This window comes from Castor canadensis, chromosome 16, assembly GCF_047511655.1.
Source record: "Castor canadensis chromosome 16, mCasCan1.hap1v2, whole genome shotgun sequence".
Classification (NCBI taxonomy): Eukaryota; Metazoa; Chordata; class Mammalia; order Rodentia; family Castoridae; genus Castor; species Castor canadensis.
Genome location: NC_133401.1, coordinates 1482692 through 1497418, shown reverse-complemented (window position 1 = coordinate 1497418; position 14727 = coordinate 1482692). Strand labels below are relative to the sequence as shown.

The 14727-nt window shown below is 47.9% G+C and overlaps 2 protein-coding genes across 3 annotated transcripts in view; one reads left to right on the top strand and one right to left on the bottom strand.

The window, feature by feature from the left end:
• Pepd (peptidase D) overlaps nucleotides 1–14727 on the bottom strand; it is a 124849-nt gene that overhangs the window by 78585 nt on the left and 31537 nt on the right. The window lies entirely within an intron of this gene.
• On the top strand, nucleotides 9263–11537 carry LOC141417817 (uncharacterized). Its single transcript, XM_074056975.1, has 2 exons — nucleotides 9263–10661; nucleotides 11411–11537. Exons 1-2 carry the CDS (start codon nucleotides 9263–9265, stop codon nucleotides 11413–11415), a joined length of 1404 nt encoding a protein of 467 aa, XP_073913076.1. The 3' UTR covers nucleotides 11416–11537.

Here is a 14727-nt window from a genome sequence, read left to right as displayed (position 1 = left end):
TTTTGTACGTTTAAGGAGTTAACTGTAGTCCCCAAAGCAATCACCAAGAAAATAAATAAATCACCAAAACATATAGAAAATAAGAAAGGAATCAATGGTGCAATACAAACACACATAGACACACGATAGTAATGAAGATACTGGGGAAGAAAAATAACACACAGAGAAACTAATTTTAAGTGGCAGAGTCCTTCCTTATTGCTAATTTCTTTACATATAAATGGATTAAAGTTTCCAATTTAAAGGGGAAGACTGGCAGAATGGATTTTTAAAATAATCTATTTACATGTTCTAAAGAGACACATTTTAGACTAGAAGACAAAGTTGAACGTGGCAGGATGAGAAAACCAAAAGGGAATTGGAATAGCTCCTTTTGACCAACATCAGACAAAATAAACCTTAAGACAAAGTGAGGCAGTCTAGAACTAGGGAAAGTTTTGTTACGTGCCAGTGTCGAGGGTCCTTGCCTTCACAGGCCAGAGAACTGGCTCGTGAGGCAGCTGAGTGATAAGCCAAAGCCAGTATATAAAGTAGGATTTATTAGAGAGAAAGGAAAGGCTACAGCTGGAGCAGTGCAGCAGAGCCTGGAAGCCGGGAACTCCCTGCTCAGGCAAAGGCTGGGGTTTTTACGGACGTTTTAACTCTGGGTTGGGAGTTTTCTCATTGGCCTTGCACTTCAAGGGCTTTCTTAAGTGAACTGGTTTGGTTAGCACATTTATTGGGGGAAGGAAACAATCTTGAGAGCATTCTGCCCTTCAGCCTTGTGGCAGATCTACATCTCTGTATCTCTTCTTTAGGATGCAGGAATGCAGGCCTCCATTTCCTCAGGATGCAGGAACACTATTGCTCTCTGGTGGGGGTGGGGAGGACACCCCTCATCTGCCTTAGGTATTCAGACCCAACAGTTTGGACTCTTAGAACACATGTGACTTAATATTGTGTTTCTGATTGAACACTCCTCTCTTTCTCAGCCTTCTTTTCAGGTGCAAATGTGTGTGGTTGTTCACCCCCTAGCTCAGGGACAGCTCCAACCACCCTCACCTGGCCCAGGGACCACCCATGCTCCTCCCCACTCATTAATTAGTTGGGAATCAGCAGGTTCTTCCTGCCCATGGGTTACTGTAAGTTTTAAAAGCACCTGGAAAAGAGACAGACAAGCTCTCTGCTTCCACTTCCACCTGATCCCACCATTTCCCCCCTTTTGCAATTTCCTTCCCTGACTTTTTATAAACTCCACTTACACCCACGTGTCCTGCCATGGCTTCTTCCGTGTGGGACACAAAGAATTTGGAAATCTGACCAGAGACTACACCACTGCCATTAACAAAACAACATTTTATAAAGATAGCTGCATCTCGACTACCAACACGTGTACCTAACAACAGGTCCCCACGACACATGAATCAGAATTGAAGGGAGAAGACAAGTCAGCAAACGGTGTACACTTCAAAAATCCACTTTCAGTAATGGAGAGGGCCACCACACAGAAGACCAGTGAGGAAAGAGAAGACACAAACTGAGGGAGGCCAGGACACAGAAAAGATGCCGGGGGACTCCTCAGTCCTGTGGCCTGTTCTCAGCACATCTCCCGCTACACTCCCTGTCTTGGCCCAATGCTATCCTTTGGTGTTGTAAATAGTAGACAAAACCCTGGGGTGAATCCGCCCCTCAGATTAGGAACATGAATGTCGATCACACCCTCGCCCAACCAAACCCTTAGCCCCTCCCATAGGTCAGTGCCAGTAACAGAGCTCTCTCTCTCTCTCTCTCTCTCTCTCTCTCTCTCTCTCTCTCTCTCTCTCTCTCTCGCTTCTCTCCTCCCCTCTCCCTCTCTCTCTCTTTCTGCTTCTGGCTCCCACCTGGCCCACCATGGCCGTCTGTAACTCCTTTCTCCTGACTGGATGCATCCATGTAGGATAGAAGAATCGAATTTCTGTTTATCAGAGACTACAACAAAACCACACCACAAACCAGCTAGACCTAAGACATCTCCAGAGCATGCGCCCAACCATCTCCTCAAATGCACAGGACAGACTGATGTCTCAAAAAAGATTAAAGGGCTGAAACCAAGTATGCACTCTGGCCCCCATGAAATAAAATGAGAACTCAATAATAAAAGGAAACCAGGAAAATTTTAAAAATACATAGACGCTAAACAATACATATTCTCCTGAAGAAATCGCGGAGAAACGTGAAAACACTGAGACTGATAACGAAAAAACAACAGACCAAAACTCACAGGAGTGACAGAGAGCATAGTGTACTGACTTCACAGAACAAAAAGTACTTCAAAGAGTGATACATAACTGCAGGCCAGTAAATTTGATAAACCCATCTGACATGGACAAATTCCTAAAGATACAAAGTATCAAAATGCCACAAAAAAACAGAAAATCTGGACAACCCTACTGGAAGTAAAAACACTAAATTAGTAATCAAAAGCTTCTCACAAACAAAGCCCAAGACCAAATGTCTTCACTAGAGAGCTCTACCCAAGGTTTAACAAAGATAACACTGATCCTTCAAGACCTCTTACGAGAAACAGAAGAGAAAGACTTTAAAACTCACTTTATGCGGTCACTTTACACCGACACCAAAAGTACACAAAGGTATTACAAGGAAACTGCAGACAAAAACGTTCACCAAAATACAAGCTAACACAATGGAGAGCATGTGAAAAATAGACAGATGTACACCAGGAGCAAGTGGGAGTTCCCCAGAAACTCAAGGTTGGTTCAGTATTAGAGAATCAATCAATGTAACACTGTATTAATAGAATATAGGAGAAAAATCACGTGATCGTATCAACAGATGCAAGAAAACACATCCAACAAGATCAACACCTTTTCATAATAAAAGACACGAACCGAGAAGAAAAAGGAACTTCTTTTTTATTCTTTTGGCAGTTCTGGGTTTTGAACTCAGGCCTGGTGCTTGCTAGGCAGGTGCTCTACCACTTGAGCTACACCCCCAGCCCTTTTTTGCTTTAGTTATTTTTCGGATAGGGTCTCACACTTTTTTGGGACCATGTTCTTCCTATCTAGAAGTAGCTGGACCACAGGGCTGCACGACCGCACCAGGTTTACTTTGTTGAGATGGACTTTCACCAACTCTTTGCCCAGGCTGGCTCTGAAACATAAGCCCCCTGATCTCTGCCTCCCAAGTAACTGGGATTACCAAGTGCCAAGCCCAGGAACTTCTTTACCTTGATCAATAGCACCTACAAAACCTCCACAGCTAGCATCATGTCAGACTTAACTGAAAGACTCACAGATGTCCCTAAGATAAGGAACAAGGCAAGTGTGCCTGCTTCACCTATGTTCAACATGGCTCGGCTTGAGAGGCTGTGGCAGGGTCAGTCAGACAGCCAGACTGGAAAAGTAAACCTAACAAATTGCAGATGACGTGATTCCGTACAGTGAAAAAAAAATCTAAGCAAAGCACACATGCCCATAAAAAACCGTCAGAGTAAATGATTTCTACATGATCAACACACACATCAGTTGTACTCCTGTTCTCAGATACACTAGCAAAAATAAACAATTTGAAATGAAATTAAGACAATTCCACTGACATCATCAAAAGAATAATAAAATATTTAGGAATAATTTTAATGAAAGAAGACTAAGACTCATACACTGAAAACTACAAAGCATCACAAGAAAAACAATTAAAGAAGACCTTCGTAAGTGGAAAAGCATCCCAAGTTTATGGGCTGGAAGAATTAATATTGCTATAATGACAACACTTCTCAAATGGCTTTTCAAATTGAAACTGACAACTGATCCTAAAATTCATATGGAAATTCAAGGGACCCAGAACAACCAAAACAATAGTGAAAAGGAGAAATGAGATTTAATAAGAATAGATACTTTCCAATTTAAAAACCTCCTAAAATGTAGATCGATGGTTTGGTACTGGCATAAGGGCAGACATATTGGTTCTTGACCTTTTTACTATGGTAAAATGTGTACAAGGTAAACTTTGCTTTTTCACCATTCTTAAGTGTGTGCTCAGTGGCCCTGGGCACAATGTTGACTGTCATCACCATTATATCACCTCCATATGGAAACTCTGTCTTCACTCAACAACCCGCTCTTCATTCTTCTTCTACCCAGCTGCTGATACCTCTGTTCTAGTTTATGTCTCTAGGAATTTGATTATAGTTGGTTTTTCACTCATGTAAGTAGAACTGTACAATATTTGTCCTTGGCTTTTGACAAGGGTTATTGAGATAATCCAGTGGGTGGAAACGCAGTCATTTCAACACATGGGAGAGAATGAAGCTGGACCCCACCTAACACTTTTTGCAAAAATTAACTTAAACTGGATCAGAGATGTAAATATGCTGGGTATGGCATTACATGCCTGTAATCCCAGCACTGGGGAGGCTGAGGAAGGAGGATCTTGAGATCAGGGCCAGCCTGGGCTATACAGTGAGACCCTGTCAAAAGAAAGAAAAAGGAAAAAAAGGAGGGAAGGAAGGAAGGAGGGAAGGAGGGATGAAGGGAAGGGAAGGGAAGGGAAGAGAAGAGAAGGGGAAGGGAAGAGAAGGGAAGGGAAAGAGGAAGGGAGGGAGGGAGGGAGAAAGGAAGGAAGGAAGAAAGGAAGGAAGGAGGAAGGGAGGGAGGGAGGGAGGGAGGACAACACACAAAAACCTAAATGTAAAAACTAAAACTTTAAACCTCTTACAAGAAAGATGGGCATAAATCTTTATGATCTTGGACTAGGTAATAGTTTCTCAGATCTGACACCTAAAGCTCAAACAACCAAACTGCACATTAGCAAAATTAAAATGATTTGTGCATCAAGGACACTACCAAGAAAATGAAAAACACAATTCAACAGAAGAAAGTGTTTTCAAATCGTACAGGTCTGATGGCCAGAATACGTAAAGAGCTCTGATAATTCCACAATACAAATAACCCAATTACAGCTGTGGTGTGGCTTAAGTGGTAGAGCACCTGCCTACAAGCGTGAGGTGCTGAGTTCAAACCCCAGTACCACCACACACACACAAATAATAATAATAATAACCCAATTAGGAAATAGGCAAAATATCTGAACAGAAATTTCTCCAATAAAGACATATAAATGGCCAAAGAACACGAGAAAATGTTCAACACCATTAGCCACCAGGAAAATGCAGATTAAAACCCACAATGTGATATTATTTTGTAGCCATTTGGATGGCTATACTAAAATAAGCAGATACCATCGTGTTGCTGAAACCAGAACCCTTGAACGCAGCAGGAGGGAACGGAAGTCAGTGCAGCCACTTTGGAAAAGTTTGGCAGCTCCCAGGAAAGTGGAAGGGTTACTGAAAGGAATAGGAGGTCTCAGCGGGCCCCAACCCCCTTGTTGGAGAAACCAGTACCAAACATCCCATGTAGATAAGATAAGCAATGAGGCAGGGCTCAGTTAGGGCATATAGAATGTGAGGAATGCAAGATGTGAGATACGAGCAAGATGTGAGATACGAGCAAGATGTGAGGTACGAGCAAGATGTGAAGTACGTGCAGGATGTGCTCTGCCTGCTTGTCTAATGTTGATAACAAAAATATGCACGCCACTGCAGTCTATATAAGATTTCCCCCTAAGAGGCTCAGGGTCTTGCTTTCCTAACCGGTCCTGCGTGTCCGTGTGGGAGCTCGACCCTGGCTAGCCAGTCCAATAAACTCTGCTTTGTTGATTGCATTCGCGCCTGGCTCTCTGTCTCTCGGGGGAATAGGATTCCGGGTCCTAACATTTGGAGGTCCCACCGAGATTTCATTTTCTCGAGAGACAGAACCTGCCTGCGAGAAAGCAGGGGCGATCCCAAGTCCTAGGCGTTGGGAGGGGATCCCAGACCCTCATTTGGAGGAACTTGAGTGTTCCATTTGGGCCGCGGCGGGGATTCGGCCAATCCCCAGGGAGATTCATTCTGGGAATCTCGCAAGGAGGACCACAGGGTCCTATTGGGAGAGGCTTTCCTCTCATTTGGGCTCGAGCATTTTAGGAACCCTGGCGCCAGGTGAAGAACTAATTGAGCTAGTCGACCGACCACCCGTCAAGTGGACGCCTTTCGGCCTGATATCCCAGTTGGACGGTGAGGAGGTTGAATGGGGTGCGCACCAGTGTGAGAGAAGGACCGGTCCGAGCGAGTGCTGGAGAGTGTTGTGTGTGTGTGGAATTATTGTTGCCTTTACCCTTTTTGTTCTATCTCTCTTGGTGTTTGAGTCTCCTTCCACAATGGGACAGGGACAAACAACCCCAAAGTCTCTGATCCTTTCTCACTTTCCAGAAGTTAAAGAAAGGGCCTTAAATGCGGGTCTGGTCATCAAGAAAGGTAAGTTCGACACCTTTTGTTCCGCAGAGTGGCCCACCTTTGGAGTCGGGTGGCCCATTCAAGGTTCCCTCTCCCTAGACCTGATCACTAAGGTTAAAGCAGTCATTTTTCAGCCAGACAATCGAGGCCATCCAGACCAAGTTCCTTACATTTTGGTTTGGGAGGATCTGGTGAGGAACCCTCCCCCTTGGTTAACAGTTTTTCTGACCCACCCCTCCAGTTCGGCCCCCGGGGCTAAAACCCCAGTTACGCCCGCCTTGGTCATAAAGGAGGAGGAAAAACTTCCTCTTCCCACCTTGACCGGTCCTCAAATTAGGGCATCTCCTTCACCATCTCCGGTCTTACCAGAGAGTTCCCCCCTTTACCCATCCCTCGCAGGGGCAGAGGAAGATCGGCCGCCTCCATACGTGACTCCCCCTGGCCAAGCCAGTGCCCCGGAGGAGGAAATTTCCTCATCCTCCTCAACAGGACTGGCAGCAGGAGGAGGAATGGGTCGAAGACTTCGCCCCCGAGGGATCCGGGAAAGGGAGGGGGAAGACGGGCCCCCCTCATCAACACAGGGGGAGGAAACTGTCCCTACACTTCCAGTCCGGATGGTGGGCCAAGGGGGACCGGGAGGAGGGCAACAGTTTCAGTACTGGCCCTTCTCCTCCAGTGATCTATATAACTGGAGGACGCAGAACCCGCCCTTTTCTGAAGACCCCAAGTGTCTCATAGATCTCCTGGAGTCCATCATGCATACACACCGCCCCACTTGGGATGACTGTCATCAGCTGCTCAATACTCTTTTTACGACGGAGGAACGAGAGCGCATCCTCAACGAAGCGAGGAAGAATGTCTTGGGGGATAATGGGAGACCCACAACTCTCCAACCGGCCATAGACGAGGCTTTTCCCCTACGCCGGCCTGATTGGGATTTCGGGACCACAGAAGGTAGGGAGCGTCTTCGGATCTACCGCCAGACTCTGATGGCCGGTCTCCGAGCGGCCGCTAGAAGGCCCACCAATTTTGCAAAAGTAAAAGCAGTCATTCAAGGGGAAAACGAAAGCCCAGCCGGTTTCTTAGAGCGCCTCTATGAGGCATACCGTCAGTACACCCCGATTGACCCTGAGGCGGACCTCCACCGGTCTGCTGTGGTACTCTCATTCATTAATCAGGCAGCCCCAGACATTAGGAGAAAACTCAATAAACAGGAAAACTTAGGGGAGATGACTATAAGGGAAATGCTACAGGTAGCAGAAAAGGTCTTTACCGCTAGGGAAACTCCAGAAGAAAGGGAGGAAAGACAGAGAAAGGAAGACAGGGAAGCCCAGGAGAAATTGAGAAAGGAGGACCGGGAGTTCCAGGCTAAGGAAAACCGAAAGCAACAGAGAGAAATGGCTCGTATTTTCCTAGCGGGTGTCCGGGACCAACCCAGAGGAGGGGGCCACGCCAGGACCCCGGATAAGGAACACTGTTTTTACTGTAAGGAAACGGGGCATTGGAAGAGAGAATGTCCTAAGTTAAAGGGAAGAAGAGGGTTTGGAAGGAGACCGGGGGAAAACAGGGAAAGGGAACGAGCAGTAGAGCAGGCCAGAGTCCTACTAGCCGGAGAAGAGGACTGAAGGAGACGGGGCTCAGACCCCCTCCCCGAGTCCTGGGTAACAATGCATGTGGAGGGGAAGCCGATGGGGTTCATGGTGGATACCGGCGCCCAATATTCGGTTTTAAACAAGGCACATGGACCTTTGAACAAGGCACGAACAAGTGTTGTTCAGGGGGCCACCGGTACGCAGTTATGTACATGGACTACCAAAAGAAAGGTGAACTTAGGAAAACACCAGGTCACACACTCCTTCTTGGTCGTCCCTGAGAGCCCCGCTCCCCTGCTCGGACGGGACCTACTCACCAAAATAGGGGCCCATATCCATTTTGAACCAGATGGAATAATTGTGACTGATCGAGAAGGGAGCCCGATTCATGTCTTGTCCCTATCATTGGCTGACGAGCATCGTCTGTTTGAGAGTCAACAGGAACCAGGAGGGGACATGACTCATTGGGTAAAAAGATTTCCCACGGCCTGGGCGGAGACTGCGGGAACCGGCCTCGCCAAACACCTCCCGCCCGTAGTTATACAATTGAAGGCTTCTGCTCTCCCCATTCGGGTGAAACAGTATCCTATGCCTGAGGAGGCCCGAAGAGGCATAGCCCCTCATATCCACAGGCTAATAAAGGAAGGAGTACTGCGGCCTTGTCAGTCTGCCTGGAATACTCCTCTGCTCCCCGTCCGAAAGCCGGGAAGCGGGGACTATAGGCCTGTGCAAGACCTACGAAAGGTAAACGAGCGGACGGAGGACATTCATCCCACCGTTCCAAATCCCTATACCTTGCTCAGCCACCTACCCCCCTCGCAAGTATGGTATACAACCCTTGATTTGAAAGATGCTTTCTTCAGCATTCCATTGTCAGAAATTAGTCAGCCGCTATTTGCTTTCGAATGGCAAGAAGATGGGGGCCAATCCGGACAGCTCACTTGGACCAGACTGCCGCAAGGATTTAAAAACTCTCCCACCCTGTTTAATGAGGCCCTGAGCCAGGACCTGGAACCTTTTCGTCGGAGCCACCCACGAGTCACTCTATTACAGTATGTTGATGACTTACTGTTAGCGGCAGAAACCCGAGAAGAGTGCATCAAGGCTACTGAACACCTGCTAACGGAATTAGGTGAGCTGGGGTATCGGGCAAGTGCCAAGAAAACTCACATCTGTAAAAGGTCAGTGACGTATTTGGGTTATCGGATTGCAGATGGGGCAAGGTGGCTGACTGATGCCATGAAACAGACTATTCTGGCTATCCCATCCCCGACATCCACTAGGGGGGTGAGAGAATTCCTGGGCTCCGCGGGGTTCTGTAGACTCTGGATTCCAGGATTTGCGGAAATAGCCAGACCCCTATATGAGGCCACCAAAGAAGCTCCAGATTGGAGTTGGGGGAGAGAGAGAACAACAGGCCTTTGATCAGCTAAAAGACGCTCTTTTGCAGGCCCCTGCCTTAGCCTTGCCAGATCCTACAAGACCATTCACTCTGTTTGTAGATGAGAAAAAGGGGGTAGCCAAAGGAGTCTTGACCCAACAGCTAGGTCCCTGGAAGAGACCAGTGGCATACTTTTCCAAGAAATTAGACGCAGTAGCGGCAGGATGGCCCCCCTGCCTCCGCATCATAGCGGCCATTGCCGTGCTGGTGAGAGAAGCCGATAAACTAACCTTTGGACAGGCCCTCTGGGTAACGGCCCCTCACCCGGTGGAGGGAATCCTTAAACAACCCCCTGGGAAATGGATGACGAATGCCAGGCTCACCCACTACCAGGGGCTCTTGTTGGATTCCCCTCGGATCACATTCACAGATCCCGTAATCCTGAACCCTGCCACCTTGTTGCCTAACCCGGAACTGCAGACACCTGTCCATAACTGCAAAGAATTCCTCTCCGAAGTTACACAGGTACGGGCTGACCTAAAGGATACCCCCCTGTCCGGCTGCAAATTAAACTGGTACACGGATGGAAGCAGTTTTTTCCAAGATGGAGCCCGAAGGGCAGGGGCAGCTGTAGTCGACCAAGAAGGAAATACGGTATGGAGCAGCGCCCTCCCACCCGGAACATCAGCCCAAAAAGCGGAATTAATTGCCTTGGCAGAGGCCCTGGAGAGGGCAAAAGGAAAGCGAGTCAATATCTACACCGATAGCCGCTATGCTTTCGGTACCATCCATGTCCACGGGGCCATCTATCGCGAAAGAGGATTCCGCACAGCAGAAGGAAAACATCTAAAGAACCTAGCCGAAGTCCAGCGTCTATTAATGGCAGTGGAAAAACCGAAGGCAGTGGCAGTGATGTATGTCCCAGGCCACCAGTCTGCCAAGACGCCGGAAGCTGTCGGTAACAACAGAGCAGATCAAGAAGCAAAGAGAGTAGCAATGGTGAGTCCTCCCATGGAGACAGGGCAACCTTCCACGGTTGCGGCGATAGACGTGCCGGTCCCAGAGCTCCCTCCGCTACCCCCCCGACCAGAATACTCCACAGAGGATTTCACTTGGATGAGAGCCCACTCCCCCTTTAGAGAAGGGGAAGACGGATGGAAAAGCGACTTGGAAGGCAAGTTAATTCTGCCTGAAAAACTCGGACGATTCCTGTTGGCTAACTTACATAAGTCCACCCATTTGGGGCGGAGAAAATTACTAGACTTGTTGACATCTGCGCAGCTCCGATTTCCGAACCAGACCATAGCAGTCCGCCAAATTGTGGAAGATTGTGCCAGCTGCACAATCATGAAACCAGGACGAAGGGAGGGGCACCATACAGGTACTCGGGAACGGGGGAGGGCTCCGGGAAGAAGTTGGGAAGTGGATTTTACTGAGGTAAAACCGGGAAAGTTTGGGTACAAATATTTGCTGGTATTCATAGATACCTTTTCAGGCTGGGTGGAGGCTTTTCCTACAAAGAAGGAGACGAGTCAGGTAGTGGCAAAGGCTTTGCTAGAGGAAATCATACCCAGATATGGGGTGCCCGAGGCAATTGGGTCAGATAACGGTCCGGCTTTTGTTAGTAAGGTCCTGCAGGGACTAGCCCAGACTATGGGGGCCAATTGGAAGCTACATTGTGAATATAACCCCCAGAGCTCAGGGCAAGTAGAAAGGATGAATAGGACACTAAAGGAGACTTTAGCCAAATTGGCCCTGGAGACTGGCGGTGATTGGGTGACGCTCCTTCCCTTGGCCATCTTCCGAGTCCGGAACTCCCCCTATGTCCATGGGCTAACTCCCTTTGAGATCCTGTATGGGGCTCCACCCCCCATCATTCAGAGGACCTTAAGCCCAGAACTAGGTGATCTGGCCCCAAATTACCTGACCATGTTGCAGGCTTTAGCTAAAGTGCAACAACGGATTTGGCCCTTAATTCAAGCATACCACGCTGTTAAGAGGGACCCGGCTCCGGAACATGGCATAGTCCCGGGTGACATGGTATGGGTTAAAAGGCATCAGTCCAAAACCCTAGAGCCTAGATGGAAAGGACCTTATGTTGTACTGTTTACTACCCCTACCGCCCTCAAGGTTGATGGCATCGGACCTTGGATCCACCACTCCCACGTGCGTCGAGCCAATCATCAAAAACAAGAAGGGGTCAAGGAGTGGACTGTACGGCGGCACCCAGACAACCCATTAAAGCTAAAGCTTTTGTGGCCCCGGGAACATGCAGAGCCTTCAGGAGCAGCCACGGATGGGGTGGCTGATCGCTCTGATCTTGCTCAATGCCCAGAGCGGGAGCCTCGCAGAAACCAACCCTCACCAGCCCTATAAGCAAACCTGGATACTCACCGATGGGGAGACTCATATCACCCTCAACGAGACTACTCGCACTGCCCCCATAGGAACTTGGTGGCCGGAGCTTCAGTTCTGCTTCAGAGACATCAATCCTGCCTACAAGTCTACTGCCCCGGAGTCAGCCCGACGTTATGGGTTTTATGCCTGCCCCGGCCACAAAAAGAACCAGGAATGTGGGGGGATACAATACTCCTTCTGTAGGTCATGGGCATGTGTCACATCCAATGATAGTGAATGGAAATGGGGGATATCAAAATCAGACCTAGTCAAATTTGCCTTTGTAAATGGGATATTAAGGGGGCACAGAATTCCAATACCCACCCATAAATGCCAGCCCACGGATCTAGATAGAATCAAGGTCACTTTCACTGAAACTGGCAAGAAGGACACCCCTGGGTGGATACAAGGTAAGGTATGGGGACTTGTATTTTATAAATATGGTGGACATGCTGGCTCGACCATAGTGGTCAGATTAAAAATTGAGCCCATAGGGCCACCGTCCACAGCAGTAGGCCCCAATAAGGTACTTAGGCCGCCCAATGTAAAGCCATCTCCCCAACCTTCCATGACTCACCACCTTCCCTCAACCGTAGCTCGGGCTAATGTTACAACTCCAAGACCATCAGAAACCAGCCCTCCCCTGGTGAGGCCCAGTCTCATGACCGCATCTAAAGACCCCCTCTGGGAGCTAATGGGTGCTGCCTTCCTGACGTTAAACCACACCAACCCTAACATGACTAACTCCTGTTGGTTATGTTATGATGTGAGGCCCCCATTCTATGAGGCAATAGGGCTAAACACCACTCACGATACCTCATCTGAGGAAAACCCTAGTCAATGTTCCTGGGGAGACCGTAAGAGAGGTCTGACCATACAGCAGGTAAGCGGCCAAGGAACCTGCTTAGGAAAAGTGCCAAAGAACAGACGGGACTTATGTACTGTTATTAACGCCAGTTCTACCTGGGAAAATGCTATTAAATGGGTAATTCCAAAGGACAATGGGTGGTGGCTATGCTCGCGGTCTGGACTCACCCCGTGCCTATCAACTAAGGTGTTTAACAGCTCTAAAGAATTCTGTGTTATAGTGACTGTGCTGCCCCGCATCCTCTATCATTCGGAAGAGAGTCTATATTCATACTGGAATATAGGAACAGGTGAGAGAAAGAAGAGAGAGCCTATTTCTACACTAACCATTGCTACCCTACTTAGCCTAGGGGTGGCTGGGGCAGGGACCGGCATAGCCTCCCTGGCTACTCAACATAAAGGGATGTCTTCACTGCGCGCAGCCATAGATAAAGACATAGAGAGAATAGAAACCTCCATTAGCCACCTAGAAAAATCCCTCACTTCCCTGTCTGAGGTAGTACTTCAAAACCGACGAGGTCTGGACTTGTTGTTCCTCCAAAAAGGGGGACTATGCGTTGCTCTAGGGGAAGAATGTTGTTTTTACGCTGACCATACCGGAGTTGTTCGTGACTCCATGTCTAAACTCCGAAAGAGCCTGGAACAAAGAAAACGAGAAAAAGAGGCAGGGGAAAGCTGGTTCGAGTCTTGGTTTAACCAGTCCCCATGGTTGGCTACCCTTTTATCTGCACTGGCAGGGCCAATAATAATCATCCTACTGCTTGTTACCATAGGACCCTGGATTCTAAACCGACTTATGACTTTTGTCAAAAGTCGAATTAATACTATCCAACTTCTGGTCCTCCGCCAACAATATCAGGCTCTTCATCCTCTCGAGGATGATTCCTCAATTTAGGCCATAAGAAAGGGGGGAATGAAAGGAATAGGAGGTCTCAGCGGGCCCCAACCCCCTTGTTGGAGAAACCAGTACCAAACATCCCATGTAGATAAGATAAGCAATGAGGCAGGGCTCAGTTAGGGCATATAGAATGTGAGGAATGCAAGATGTGAGATACGAGCAAGATGTGAGATACGAGCAAGATGTGAGGTACGAGCAAGATGTGAAGTACGTGCAGGATGTGCTCTGCCTGCTTGTCTAATGTTGATAACAAAAATATGCACGCCACTGCAGTCTATATAAGATTTCCCCCTAAGAGGCTCAGGGTCTTGCTTTCCTAACCGGTCCTGCGTGTCCGTGTGGGAGCTCGACCCTGGCTAGCCAGTCCAATAAACTCTGCTTTGTTGATTGCATTCGCGCCTGGCTCTCTGTCTCTCGGGGGAATAGGATTCCGGGTCCTAACAGTTACCAGGTGACCCGACAATTCCAGTCCAGGGAAGAGGAACACATCACTACACACTTGTACATTCATGCTCACAGCAGCTAGACTCCTGACAGCAGAGGTGAAAGCAACCAAGCATCCTTTGGATGAACAAAATGTGGCAAATGTCCACAGAAAAGAATATTCTTCTGCCATAAAAATGAGCAAGTTCTGATTTGTGCTACAACAGATGAATTTAACACATGCTAAGTCAAAGAAGCCAGGCACAAAGGACCACCTAAGAAATGACTCAGTCTATACCAAGTGTCAGAGCAGGCAAATTCAGAGACAGAGGGGAGTCAGCATGTGTGGGGGTGAGGTGGATGGAGGAACAGGGCCTGACTGCACTGTCTGTCTGGGTGATGAAAACGTCCCAAAATTGATGGTAGATGGCTGCACAACTCTGTGGGCATATAAACCCCGTTTAATCGTACACTTTAAAGAACTAAATGATGAGGAATGCAAATTATATCCTAATAAAACTTTTTTAAACTCACTGAGTTATGCACATAATGGTTCTATTTTACATAAATCTTTATTTCAATAAAGCTGATTTATGAAAATTCCTTGGGACGAAAAGGAGAAAGAGATACATCGACAAGCACAGTTTGAGATCGTCTGTCACCCAGCTCTTGTAGTGACAGAAGGAGCAAACAGAGAAATCTGGAAAGATGTGGAAGGTACGAAAACAGTGAGCACAGAACGGCGGCTGACACCTGCAGGGTCACGTGATCGCCTTAAGCCATTTATCGTGATGAGGATCTGCTAGAAGTTTCAACGAGTCTGTAAGAGTTGAGACACAGACAATGCTCCTGGACCACAACA